The sequence below is a fragment of the Manis pentadactyla genome, chromosome 17 (genome assembly GCF_030020395.1).
Source record: "Manis pentadactyla isolate mManPen7 chromosome 17, mManPen7.hap1, whole genome shotgun sequence".
NCBI lineage: Eukaryota > Metazoa > Chordata > Mammalia > Pholidota > Manidae > Manis > Manis pentadactyla.
Window position 1 is genome coordinate 39617663 of NC_080035.1, and position 14855 is coordinate 39632517.

A 14855-nucleotide genomic window follows, 5' to 3' on the forward strand; every position below is an offset into this window, starting at 1 on the left:
AATGATCACTTCTACATAAATAATTTTTAAGTGGATACAGGAAAAACTGTAAATGTAAGTCTTATTTAAATATTGTAACATCATGATTCTTTTATCTCACCACCAAAACACAGGAAACTCAAACAAATTAAAAAGAAACATGATATGCTTAAGTACTCTACAACTCCTTCAAAAGAAAAAAAACCCTCCTAAAGTCTTAATCCTGAAACTTATACACAAAGTCATCTAAACATTTAGGCATCTATGTATGTCTATAGTACATATTGTCTTGAAATATAGTCTCATACTTAGAGGTACATAGCACACATATTGCACTCTAAACACCTTCAAAGCCTTATGGGATAAATAATTTATTCACACAAAAGGGAAACTGAGCAGAAATAGTCTCATGTGAAGATTTCACTGGGATTTGATGTTAGGAATAAAAATAATACCTAATATATGCCAAGCGCTATACTAAATCTCACTTTCAGGACCTACAAATCTGACCTAGATATTCTTGGTAAAAAAGACTGAATTACACTTACCTAGAACAGTAAAAGAGTATGTATTACTTGCCCTTATGTAAAAAAATAATCAAGTCTAAACATTCATACAAAAGATAATCCATGTCTAAACATTAAATACGGTTCAATGAATCATTCACCTATTTTCTCTGTATCGGGAGCTTGACTGGGGAGGACTGTGATTTAGCCTTCTGGAGAACTTCTTCTCTCTCTCTTCCTCCTTTGTGATCTAATAAACAGACAAAAACATGTGTAAGTTTAGCAACAGTTATTCCTTGCCATGTTACTATTTAAATGATTTAACTGACAATAAAATACAGGAGTGAAATGGTCTTCTAAAAAAGCACTCAAACGAAGTAAGTGCTTTTAAGTGCAATCATTTAACCATAAAAGAGGCTTGCTGAAGTTAAGATGAATGCTAAAGAAGAAACTCATACATGCTGACCCTACAGTAGTAAACTGAGAAAACACTTTAAGCAAGTATCCTCATTTTAACGTTATTAGGGGAAAGCTAATTTTAACCCTTCTTTCAAAAGTGCAACACACATTCATGTTTGTTTCATGGATTTCGTCTAGCACCAAACACACTAGGGAATATAAGAGAATGCACTAGGACTAACCGACTCACAGAAACGGAACATTTGAGAAAACAATAACAGTTCTCCAGTTTCTCACAGAAGAATGGCAGCCCCAAATTCCTCTTTTCTACAAGGGGCCTCCATTCACATAGAAAGCAACCATGGAAAACATTGTTTAGTGCCACTTTCTCTAGGCTAGTATTTTCCATGTTGTACTGACCAGAACACTGGTACTATAGGAAATTAGAAGATGTTACTAGAAAGAAAAGGATTTAGGGAATCAACAAACTCAGGAAATACTGAACAAGTGGTTTCTGTAAATATGACAGGGCGCAAAGACTGCATTCTTAAAAAGAACCCTAAGATATTCTGATACAACTAGTATACAAATAGTATAACATGTCCCAGTTTAGGCCAGTTGTTCCAGCTTCCCTTTCGGTAAGAGCATCTCACTGTCAAAAATGTCCCACACTGGATGATAAATTATATGGAAATCCTATCAACATACAATAATTTATTTAAGTTTTTCCCACTGACGGAAGTTCGGGGTGGTTCCAGACTATCAACAGACTAAAGCCTGAGAAATGCTGCTTAAAACCTTCTTTTACCAGTTTACCTTTTTTACATATCAGTATTTTAGTTTTCTTCTCATGCACTTCCACCCCCAATCCACCACCCAAAAAAATTGGGCACAAATAAAACCCTCCTGATGCAGTTTTTGCCTTCTCATTGCCTCAGTGCACCCTTGTGAGTAATTTACATTGACAGATCATCAGATATTCCATAGTACAGGCTCAAATGGGAACTGTTACTACCGCACAGCATTTTAAATCCAGACTGCCACCTGATGTTTTAATAGTTCTGAAAGATCAGGAATCAACAGCCTTCACAACTGGTCAAGAAAAATGTGGTAAAGTACTACATCAACAAATGTAAGACAAAGGCTTCACCACTAATTCATTCTGGGGAAGACTTCTTACTGTTTCTCAAACCAAAACCTCATTAACTTACTAAAGATTGAAGAATTAAAATGTAATTCATTTTAGTAAAAATGTGGAACCAACCCAAACGTCCATCAGTGGGAAAAAGTTAAATAAATTATTGTAAGTCTCTATGTGGCATAATCATTTGCCAGCACAATATCCACTATCCTTTTCTTCCTCATTAACAGAACTCCAATACTGTTAGATATGAAATATGCATTATAAAATTATGTCTGTTATTCCTCTGCAGAGAGAAATGATATGGGTATTTTGTGTGTGTGTGTGTGTGTGTGTTTGTGTGTTTAACTACATACATATATATGTGTGAAAATATGTTTAGCTATACAGAGTTAAAAATATATTTGAGAATTATTATATACATAGATACATATTATTACATAATAAACACATATTACTTATATTATCTGTACAAAAGGAGTATGGAGAGAAAAAAAAAGCAAAAGTCACAACCATGTCTTCCACCACACAACAATCTCTCAACAATAATGGCAACTACCATTTAATGAGACCCTACTATGTGCCACACACTATGCCAGATGCTTTGTATGTATTATTCTTCATACTCTATAATACTTCCATTTTACAGCTGAATAAACTAAGGCTCAGGAAGATAATGTTCTCAAGGTCACAAAGCAGTGAATGGTAAAGCCAAACTTTTAACCAACATTTGTCTGACCTAAAATTAGGCTAAGACCTAAAGCTAGACTAAATGCATAAAAACACAGCTTAACTCTCAATTATTTTTGCAGGAATTACAATAAACATCAAATTGAAAAGAAGCATTATATGATTATTAAACAAGAATGATAATCTTGTATAAAAGGTAAACAACTTCAAAAACCTCTTAAAGTATGAAGTCTTTTTCATTGCCCTGTGAAAGTCCTTTTGACTACTTTAAAAGTTCCTTACAAAATGCTTGTAGGACAGAGGCAAAGAGATCTACTATCTCATTATATTCGCAGAACACAGATATGAGTCCATAGCTATAAGATACCATGCAAAAGAGTTAAAAGCAGGCCTGAGACTGCCACCCCTCAAAAGCCCTGGACACAAGGTAGGGACTTGGCTGGCATCTGCAAACTGATTTCTGGAAGGTTCCTGTGATTCCCTGATAATAACAGCTCCCTATGCCTGAACTGTTTGGTGTGAAAAATACAGTTTATGCTGAATACCTGCTTTCCTCCCGGAAGTCTAGAGTTTTGGTTCACATTAGACAAAAGATGCCTATGTGACCAGCCCTAAATAAAAACCCTAGGCACTGAGACTCAAATGAGCTTCCCTGGTTCACACATACTGTCGCTACTGATTATGTGCATCCTGTGTGACACCACTGGTAGAGGTCTCTGGAAGCCTACAACTGTTTTTTCCCCAGACTTTGCACTAAATGCTTTTTCCCTTTGCTAATTTTGCTTTCTATTCTTTCACTATAAGAAATCACAGCCATTTGCGTATGACTACATACTCAGTCCTGTGAGTGCAACTAGTGAAATCAAACCTGGAGGTGGTTTGCAGATTCCCAACACAGATACAGAATATAAAACTCAGGTTTCTATTATTCCTTATGTGTTTTTAAAGAGTATGTAAGGTTTAATGCACATCTTTACCTCTTCTTTTTTTATATCTTTTTCCTGGTGTTGAAAAAATTCTACCTTTAGGCTTCCTGATGATGGTTGCTCTGGAGGAGGTAGATAACTCTTTGTATTCACAGCATCAAAAAGTTTTTCCACAAATATTTGTGTCTCTAAAAATAAAATAAAAAAATCACAGATTAGAAGACATTTGCTAAGATAGTAATTCCACTTCTACATATCATACTTTGGTATGATGAAATATGTCTTTGGTGAAATATACCTTGACTTCTATAAATCTACAAATTATACCAAGAACAATAATTTCCCAACCAGTGTGCCACGGCACAAGCCCTGCAGGTAACAGTGATACACTCAATTTTCAGGGCAATGGAGACTAGAACGGCCAGAGCTTCCGGGCCAGCTGCTTCCAGCCATGACTAGACTCCATGTCTCCCACCCAGGGTGCCAAAACCAAACATTATCATTATCAAGATGCTGGCAAAGTGAAAAAAGTTAAGCATTCAGAGTAGTTTCCAAAGCAATTCTATCTTTAAATAAACAAGCATTTTTTTCTTAATATTTTAAGAAAAAATTAGCATGCTTAAAGGAAGAGCATTAAGAACATTAATGAAAGAAAGGCTTCCATTATAAATAATGGAGTTATGGATATAATCAGCAATGATATTGTTTGTTCAACTTTGTTACAATTAGAGCTTATCTCTTACTGAGTTCCTTTAATATGGTGGATAATCTTATTTAAATAGCTTATTACAATAAAGCAGTATTTTTAAATCAAAGACCTTACCTTTTTGAAGAAATACATCCAGTTGATCAATACACAATGCCTTTAATTCTTTTTCACTTTTGTCTTTCTTTACTAAAGCCAGAACATATTTTGCGAGGGCTGATGGATCTGCATCACAGCTGAAGAAAAAAATCAATGTTGAAGGGAAATTAGTCATAGACAAATGCACATTCTATAAATTCCAGTTACAAACCAACTTGGTATGATAAAGTGCGTTAATATATGTAAAAAGCACCTGGCCCATGGAAAGCAATGAAGAAATATAGGTTCTCCTTTATATTAATATACTTTACATGATGGATGTAGTCAATACTGAGCATGTTTCTAATATATAGTAAGATGTGTATTAAACATTAGTAGGCTTCATTATTTTTTTAAAATGAAGCTTAACAGAGTAAAAACATCAAAACATCAAAAACTAGAATGACCAGTGATACCAATAGAAGTACCAAAAGGTTTTTTCACCCCAGAACTAGATAATAGCCAAGAAAACCCTGAAAGAGAGGGCAATAAAGTTAAACTTGAAAACATACCACACTGCATATTATTTTAGCAACAGAGAAAGTCTAGAAATTATATACAAGAATTTAGATTTTATAAAGGTGACATCCAAGTCAATGAAGAAGAGATGAACTTATGCAGTAAGTAGTACTGAAATTAACTTCTTGGCCTATCTTTAAAAAACTAAGCTGGATCCATAACTTATTCCATATGTCACAATAAATATAAAACTGTAAAAACATTAAGCCATTAAAATACGAGAAGAAAACAAGAAAGTTATTTTAAACTCAGGAGTAATGAAGACCTTTTGAATTATGACGGAAAATATATCCCAAGAGTAATCTGATTATACAAAAGAAGCAAAAACTTCAGAATGAAAAGAATCAAAACACAAACGAGAAAGAAGTTCAAATTGCTTAACACATTACAAAAGGTAAACTCTCCTATCAGTCAGTAAGACCAACACCTTAAGAGAAAAAAAAAAAAGACAAAGGATATGAATAGATACTAAACAGAAATAGAAATAATGACTCTTAAATACAAGTAAAAATACAACCTCATCCACAAAAGAGATTCAAACTTAAGCCATATTGAGATACCATTTTTCACTTATAAAGGTGGCAAAATCTCAAAATATGAAAATATATTCTGGAGGTAAGACTATAGGAAAATAAGCAGTTTTCATTCACTGTGGGTACTGCAAATAACTGGCAGCCCATAGGGTATGGCAGTATGAAGGTCACAAATGCCAACTGATCCACCAATTCTATTATGAATTTACAGAGAAGTTACATATTCAAAACGACATATATAAAGTCATTCATTGGCACAATGATTATACAATCAAAATTATGCAAATTTCCATTTACAGGGAACTAGAAAAAGAAACTACACTCAATCTACATATGGGAATGGCGTACAGCAAAAGGACACAAGAATGAGGAAGTGTTCATATCAGTTACTTTCATATCAACAAAACAAGGTAAAAAAAGGTGTATGAAATATATGTGGGGAAAGAGAAATTATATATTTGGATTGGCTGATGACTGAATAATAAATATGTGGAAATATAAACAAATAACTATAGTTACTTGTTTGGGGGAAGTGGGTAGTGAGAACAAGTGGAGGAGGAACAGGGTGAGGATGAAAAGTTTTTGATGTATGAACCATGTTCATCCAACTCAAAAAATCAGGTAATTGTTCTTCAACTAAGCCAAAAGTGTTATGTATTTTATCAAAGATCATTTTACAAGTTCGGATGAAGAACAATAAAATAACAGCAACAGCTAACCGCTAACATTTACTGAACATATAGTTTGTACCATGAACTGCATGCTTAACTCCATACCTTACATATTATATTTAGCTCTCATTTTACTGAAGAAACTGAGCGACGTTCAGAAAAAAGCTAAGCCAACTGCCAAAGACTGCACGGAAGTTAGTAAAAGAACCAATATTTAAATCCGTATTTCTTATTCAAAGTCCATACTCTTAACCACTACCTTAGATTGTTTCTTACAGCGAGCTGCCCAAACACCAGGCCTCCAATTTACTTATTGATGTAAAACCTAGGTAAAGCCAAGAGCTCCCAATCCACTGATTCCTTGTAAAAAAAAAACCCACAATGCCTCCACTTCCCTATATCCTTAGTTGATGTCCAAAGCACATTTCCTGTAACTTACCTCCTGTACTCTTGCTTTTCCAGCTTAATTTTCAAAGTCTATTATTTCAAGTAGCCATTAAACAATTCCTCAACCTGTTTGCCTCACTTTCTTTCTACTATTCTATGCCATGAGCTTGGCAAAATCCCAACCTACAATCAACCCCCTACCCAGTTCAGATAAATTTCCTAGACTGACAGCATAAAAGCAATGCCTTAGTTTCATGTCAATAACAAAGTCATGCTCAGTAAATGAGATTTTCCAAAGATACTAATGATAACAAAAAAACCTACTACTCATAGCTTTTTAACAAACAAAGAAAAATTCTAGGGAATCACAGTAGGAAGAGATGTCTACAAATTAAGAGGATGGAGTAGATAATTTAATAGTTCATTTGAGGAAAAACAGATATGTACATGATGTATTTAACATGATATCCTTCATTTGTATTGTTCTTTACTGTAACAAGTGTTAGCAATTTTAACTCTTAACAACAGTAAACAAAAAACAGATTCCACATGTTCTACCCAAAGGTCAAATGCTAAAAAATTAATAAAGAACTTAGATACAGTAAAGCTAGAAGATACTGTAAGACATATATCAAAATTCTCAATTCCTATAAATATCTGGAATATAATGGTTCTACAAAGTATAGCAGTAACATGTGTCACTGAATCAAAAACTACATCTTAAACACAGTGGACAACTTTGGCTGCACAGTAGAAACAACTACAGAAAAACCTGACCACAAGTGAATCAACAGGCCTAACTCAACCATGTGTCCTTTGTTATTTGTTTTATAAAGGCTATACAGCTAAGCCTGACACAGTATCAGAGTTGAGAACTACTCTATTAGGGAACTAATATAGCACTTTTCATATGCTGTAAGACTTTCTAGTCTACATCATTGTGGTAATTAAGTACACACTCAAATTCTTCATCCTCCCTTCAAAAGGTAACAGCCTAAATTCCCCAACTTTTGAGAGTGGACTCAATTTAGTGTCTTTGTTTCTAAATAAATAAAATGTAACAAAAGTAATGGTGTCCAACCTGTGAGCCTAGGTCATAAAAGGCATTGTGGCATCCTCCTTGCTCTCTGTTTGGAACTACTTATTCTAGAGAAATCAGCTGCCATATTCCAAGGGCACTCAAGCAGCCTTATGCAGAGTACCATGTGGTAGTGAAATGAGAGCTCCAATCAATGGCCAAAGACTGTGAGGTCACTAGTCAGAAGCCACACAAGTGAGCTTGGAAGCCAATTCTACACTCCCAGTGAAACTTTGAGAAGACTGCAAAACTGATTGACAGCTTGACCACAATCTCATAGTCTGAGCCAGAAATATTTAGCTAACCTGCTCCTAAATTTCTGACCCACAGGAAAGATAAATGTCATGAGATGATAAATGTCTTCCATACTAAGCTAAAGTTCCAGGGTAATTTGTTAGTAATCATAAATCAACTTTTCTCATAAATCTGCTATAGTTTACTTAAAAAGACCTTAAGTGTATTATAACCTAAACAAGAAAAAAATTGATTTCAGTGGTACATGAGTGTTTTTTTAGAACATTTTCTTTGAAATTTACTTTAATATGCTTACATCATTAAATTAAAATAAAAACTCAAGACAATAATTTATGGTAAATTAATTTTGCTCATGTTTTATCATAATGAGCCCAGAAATACTTAGATGTTATGAAGCAAGATGAAAAAATTGGGACAACCTCACAATATATAGATAGACTTACTTCTATCTAGCAATCTGGCAATATTGCATGAGACATCATGAAACAATACTTACTCCTGTTATGTAACCTGAATGAGCACAATCAACTAAACGTTAATCTAACTAAACAACAAGCTAAACATACTTCAATTTACTGAAAAATCACTGTGATGTCTGGTAATATCACTGTTTTAAACTGTTCATTGCAATTGCTGTTAATAAACACACTCAAAGTTTCTATATTTAGTCCAAATGCTATATTTGATTCAATATTGGTTTCATTGTTGTGCAATATTTTCAATTTAATAATGGCTTTCTAATTGCCTTAACTGCCACATATATTTACCTTAAATACCATATCTACTCAATTCCCACCCTACTATTTTTTAAATAGGACACTGTGAAAATGAATTAAAATATCCATAGCTAAAAATCTGAAAACAGACCTCTGTGATTTTATAATTATTATGGTCTACAGACAACAGTTTTATAAAACAAATAAGGCAGAACTCCTCAACAACTTGCTCAACATCTTCTACAGGAAGCAATTTGAATCAAATCATTAATCATTAAGTCACAACCACAGAAACAAATCAACCACCGTACCCAAAAATTCTCAATGTCAGAAATAGTCTGCAAAGCACATTACTTTTTAAATGTGTCAGACTGCAAATTATACAGTAGAAGGAAGATTTATAAATTCACATTTAAAAAAAAAGAGCAAGTAAATTTGCATTCAAAAGAAAAATTTTCTTAAGTCCTGTAAGAAGTCATTTGATTTTTAGTATTCTGGGGGGGAAAAAGGTATGCTCTTGCAAACTACAGCTGAGTAAAAAATAATTTGAACCATAAAAGCTTAAAAATACATCAAAATGTTGTAGGGATCAGGAACAGAATGCAAAATATGTATTCTCTTTTCTATTTGTCTTAATTACAAATACCAATGCCATAGCTAAATATCTAGCAGTTAGGTATAGAGGGCAAGTACCTCAACATAATAAAGGCCATATATGACAAACCCACAGTCAACATCATACTTTAACAGTGAGAAGCTGAAAGCCTTTCCTTTAAGATTGGGAACAAGACAAGGATGCCCACTCTCCACACTTTTATTCAACATAGTTCTGGAGGTCCCCGTCACAGCAATCAGACAACACAAAGAAATAAAAGGCATCCAGATTGGTAAAAAAAAAAGTTAAACTATCACTGTTTCCAGATAACATGATATTGTATATAAAAAAAATTAAAGACTCCATTCCAAAACTACTAGAACTAATATCTGAATTCAGCAAAGTTGCAGGATACAAAATTAATACACAGAAATCTGTTGCATTCCTATACATTAATGAACTAGCAGAAAGAGAAATCAGGAAAGCAATTCCATTCACAATTGCTCATCAAAAAGAATAAACTACCTAGGAATAAAACTAACGAAGGAAGTGAAAGACCTATACCCTAAAAACTGTAAGACGCACATGAGAGAAATTAAAGAAGATACCAATAAATGGAAACTCATCCTGTGCTCATGGATAGGAACAATTAATATTGTTAAAGTGGCCACCCTGCCTGAAGCAATCTATAGATTCAATGCAATCTCTATCAAACTACCAACAGCATTCTTCAATGATCTAGAGAAAATAGTTCTAAAATTCATATGGAACCACAAAAGACCCCGAATAGCCAAAGCAATCCTGGGAAGGAAGAACAAAGCTGGGGGGATTACACTTCCTGACTTTAAGCTCCACTACAAAGCCACAGTAATCAAGACAATTTGGTACTGGTAAAAAAACAGACCCACAGACCAATGGAACAGAATAGAGAGCCCAGATATAAACCCAAGAATATATGGTCCATTAATATACAATAAAGAAGCCATGGACATATAATGGGGAAATGACAGCCTCTTCAACAGTTGGTGTTGGCAAAACTGAACAGCTACATGTAAGAGAATGAAACTGGATTATTGTTTATCCCCATACACAAAAGTAAACTCGAAATGGATCAAAGACCTGAATGTAAGTAATGAAACCATAAACCTCTTAGAAGAAAACATAGGCAAAAATCTTCTGAATATAAACATGAGCAACTTTTTCCTGAACGCATCTCCTTGAGCAAGGGAAACAAAAGCAGAAATGAACATATGGGACTATATCAAACTGAAAAGCTTCTGTACAGCAAAGGACACCATCAACAGAACAAAAAGGCATCCAACAGTATGGGAGAACATATTTGTAAACGACATATCCAACAAGGGATTAACATCTAAAATATATAAAGAACTCACATGCCTCAACACCCAAAAAGCAAATAACACGATTAAAAAATGGGCAGACGATATGAACAGACAATTCTCCAAATAGGAAATTCAGATGGCCAATAGGCACATGAAAAGATGCTCCCCATCACTAATTATCAGGTAAATGCAAATAAAAACTACAATGAAATATCACCTCACACCAGTTAGGCAGACCAGTATCGAAAAGACTAAGAACAACAAATGCTGGTGAGGATGTGGAGAAAGGGGAACCCCCCTACACTGCTGGTGTTAATGTAAACTAGTTCAACCACTCTGGAAAGCAATATAAGGTTGCTCAAAATACTAAAAATAGAAATACCATTTGACCCTGGAATTCCACTCCTAGGAATTTACCCAAAGAATATAATTTCTCAGATTCAAAAAGACATATGCACCCCTATGTTTACTGCAGCATTATTTACTATAGCAAAGATACGAAAGTAACCTAAGTTCCATCAGTAGATGAATGGATAAAGAAGATGTGGTACATACATACAATGGAATACTATTCAGCCACAAGAAAGAAACAAATCCTACCATTTGCAACAACATGAATGGAGCTGGAGGATATTATGCTCAGTGAAATAAGCCAGGAGGAGAAAGACAAGTACCAAATGATTTCCCTCATTTGTGGAGTATAACAACGAAGCAAAACTGAAGGAACAAAACAGCAACAGACTGACAGACTCCAAGGAGGGGGTAGCAGTTAACAAAGGGGAGATGTGGGAGAGGGCAGGTGGGGAGGGAGGGAGAAGCAGATTGAGAGGTATTAATGATTAGTACACATGGTGTGGGGGGGATCATGGGGAAGACAGTGTAGCACAGAGAAGGCAAATAGTGACTTTGTGGCATCTTACCATACTGTTGGGCAGTGACTGCAATGGGGTCTTGGGGGGACATGATAACATGGGTGAATGTAGTAACCACATTGTTTTTTCATGTGAAACCTTCATAAGAGGGTATATCAATAATACCTTAATTAAAAATATGTAGCAGTTATAATCTATTATGTAAAATTAGTGAAGTAAAAATGTTGAAATTACCTAATGAAAAGAAAATTATCTTCAATAATGGGTCAGTTATTTTTAAAAACTGTCTCCATGGCAAGTAAGATTATTCATGTGATACTTTACTATACCAGTTGCCACTGAAGATGGTAGTTTGTAATTTGAAAGATACATACCTTGTCAGAGCTGGACTTTACCCCCTTACTCTAGCATTCTAGAAACGTGAAAAAAAAAACAACTGGCTGAATCTTTCAGATCAGAGAGATTTTGAAAATGTTTAAGCAGAGAGAAGTAACACTGAAAGAGTTTTAACGGACTTCATTCCTATCTTAGAAAACAAGTCAAATTCCCATTGATTTTATTTTCCATTAAGTATTTCTCAGTCCAGCAAAAACATAATCTACCAATAAAAGCATGATTCTAACCACAGAGTGCTCCAACTCCAAATACCCTTCTGTGTGTGTGTGTTGGGAGGAAGGGGGTAGTGGTGGTGAACATAAAGAAAACCAATAACTGAAAAATAAGGAAGGCATGAGACCATGACTTACCAAGAGCACCTGTGGCAGGCAGGAGCAACTAAGTATTTTAGTAATAAGTAAGTCAAATGAGATACAGTGTGAAATGGTTGGGGGAAATAAATCACAAAGATGCAATAAAATAAAAAACTGAGAACCAGAGAGGCAGCAGTGCAGCTCTCCTATGCAGCAAGGGAGTGCCAATGCTTTCACTTCTAGATGCCAGTTTTTATAAATACATAAACTTAGAAGCTGAAACAGGTTCTTAAAAAATGACCAGAATGGTAAACGGATGTCATTATCAAAGAGCTTTCTGAGGATTCTCAGCCTGGGAAAATGAAATGTCAGAAAGAACTTGGCAGGTTTTCAAATAATTGATGGTTATCACAAGAAAGAAGGACTACTTGTATTCAATATATCCTCCAAGAAATATAATTAGAACTACTAAGTGGAAGCAACAGATTCTGGCTTAAAACAGAGATGGACTTTTTAAATAATCAAGAGGTCTCCCAAAGGCAGAATAAACCATCTGAGAGAATGCAAGTTATCCATCAATAAATAGAACAGTTTCAAGCATAGGCTCAATAGCCCCTGGCGGAAGCACGTTTCGGAAAGTAAATCCCTCACAAACCTGAAAAGAGTATGACCCTTAGGTTTAGTTTTGTTCATGGGAAATTGTGCAGATACATGAAATATAACACTATATTCTTTTCAATTACTAATCTATAAATAATAAAAAAATTTTGTTACATTACACTATAGATAAAATACACACTAAGATAGCTTTATCAAATACATATCAAAATCCCAAAATAGAGTTTCTTACTCATGTGTTATAGCCTCTGTACCTAACAGAAACCTAAGACAGAATATTGAGAATGAATGAATGTATGTACAAATCTATTAGATCAGTAGCCCACTTTTGTAAAAACTTTTTAATCTTCACTGAAGTTCTGAGAATAAACAGTTTATTATCTTCCAAATATTACACATTCATCTTTTAAGAATACTTAATAAGTACCTCTATGTCAGGCACCGTTCTAGATTCTGAGAAAACAAGTCTGAAAATAATAAAGTTCTTGTTCTCACAGAATTTACCTAGACCATACATACACACATACATGCATACAACATATTGTCATGTAGACAAGTACTCTGAAGAAAAACAATGCATATTAATGGAGTGTATAGAGGAGAAGGAATGTAGAGAAAAGAGGAAGAACAGAGAGGGAGAAGGAAGGAAGGAATATATGTTAGATTAAGATCCTCAAGGAAGGACTCTGCTGAGGTAACATTTAAATAGGAAGCAGAATTAAACAGGGATCAAAATGGAGTGCAAGCAAGCTTTGTGGCTTCTGAAAAAGGACAGGACAGGCCAAGAGAGCCCAAAATAAAAGGCCTGAGGCAGGCAACCACTTGACACATAAGGAACAAGTGGATGAAGCAAAGTGAGCATTCATGAAGATTTGGATTTGTCAACTCCTACCTCTGTAAGGATTTAAAATTAACTGCTTCAATCAGCTTTAACAAATTCATTATCCAGATCACTATGAAGTCATTTAAACCAATGATTTTAAGGCACAGAAATAAAATTGTATCACTATCTGAATATACTGTATTAAGAATACAACTAATAATAATGGCCTTGAAAAGCAGAGGGGTGACCATCTAAGAGGGTCATTCTTTTCTAACTATAACTGGGGAGGGAAGTACACTTATTAAGTTGGAGAAGTCAAAATAATGCAGAAATTTTAACATTAAAATCTCCCCAAAGAACTGAATCTTCTTAAGTAATACTTTAAATAACATGAATCAAAGTAATCCCTGTATATAAAGGTTGTAATTAATCCTAACACACTTGTCGTATTATACTTTTTAATTTAGGATTTTCAAAATAGTAATGAGACAGGAAAGTAAAAAAAGCTAACACTCCAGTACAGAATTTCAAAAAGAAATTTGTTTTGTTTTTGTTCAAGTCTTTTGGATGCTTTTAGAAATTCAGTGGAAGGTAACTGATGGAATTTAGCCCAAGCTTCTATTTTCTGTAATCTTGAGAAGGAAGAGCTGGAGGTGGCAATGGGAATTAAAAATTAAATTTAAATAAGTTAACTCTGTAACTTTAGAACACGGATATACACCCACGGCTGTTCCTACCAAATTTTCATTTCATAGTCAAGAAAAATACCTGATTTGCATCAAATTCATAGCTCTATTATCCTGTACTTATGATTACTCTTTTAAAAATCCAAATTTGGTTGCAACAAATATAATACATATGTGGAAAAATTCAATTGCTGTAGTTTATTATACAGTTTCATTCAATTCAAATAAGGAGGGAAAAATAGATGATTTGTATGTAGTAATTAGTTAACAGTAAAGGTTACTTATTAAGAATTATCACACCGACTTCGTTCTACAAAATAACCACCACCACAAAATAAGCATATCTAAACACAATCCATCCAACAGCATCATATACAAACCACTGCAAAAACCTATCACAATACATGTGACTAACACTGAAAACTATTCAGTCAGTTCCTTCATTCCCTACATTACCCCAAGAAATAGCGGTGATTCCTTCTGGAAACAGTGGTTCTGAAGCTTTTTGGTCTCAAGATCCCTTTACACTTTAAAAATTACAGAGAACTCCAAAGAACTCTTACTTAAAATTACAGAGAACTCCAA

General features: G+C 34.3%; 1 protein-coding gene across 16 annotated transcripts in view; it reads right to left on the bottom strand.

Annotated features, from left to right (window-relative positions):
- RBM26 (RNA binding motif protein 26) overlaps window positions 1-14855 on the bottom strand; it is an 89448-nt gene that overhangs the window by 55085 nt on the left and 19508 nt on the right. For all 16 annotated transcript variants that reach the window (XR_008994587.1, XR_008994586.1, XM_057494595.1 and 13 more), the window contains exons 2-4: window positions 4465-4583; window positions 3693-3829; window positions 647-735 (exon numbers count right to left, since the gene is read on the bottom strand). Coding sequence is in view for 14 of the 16 variants with exons in the window: in XM_057494595.1 (XP_057350578.1) it covers window positions 647-735; window positions 3693-3829; window positions 4465-4583 (345 nt within the window). In the remaining 2 variants the exon portion in view is untranslated. The remainder of the gene's footprint in view (window positions 1-646; window positions 736-3692; window positions 3830-4464; window positions 4584-14855) is intronic.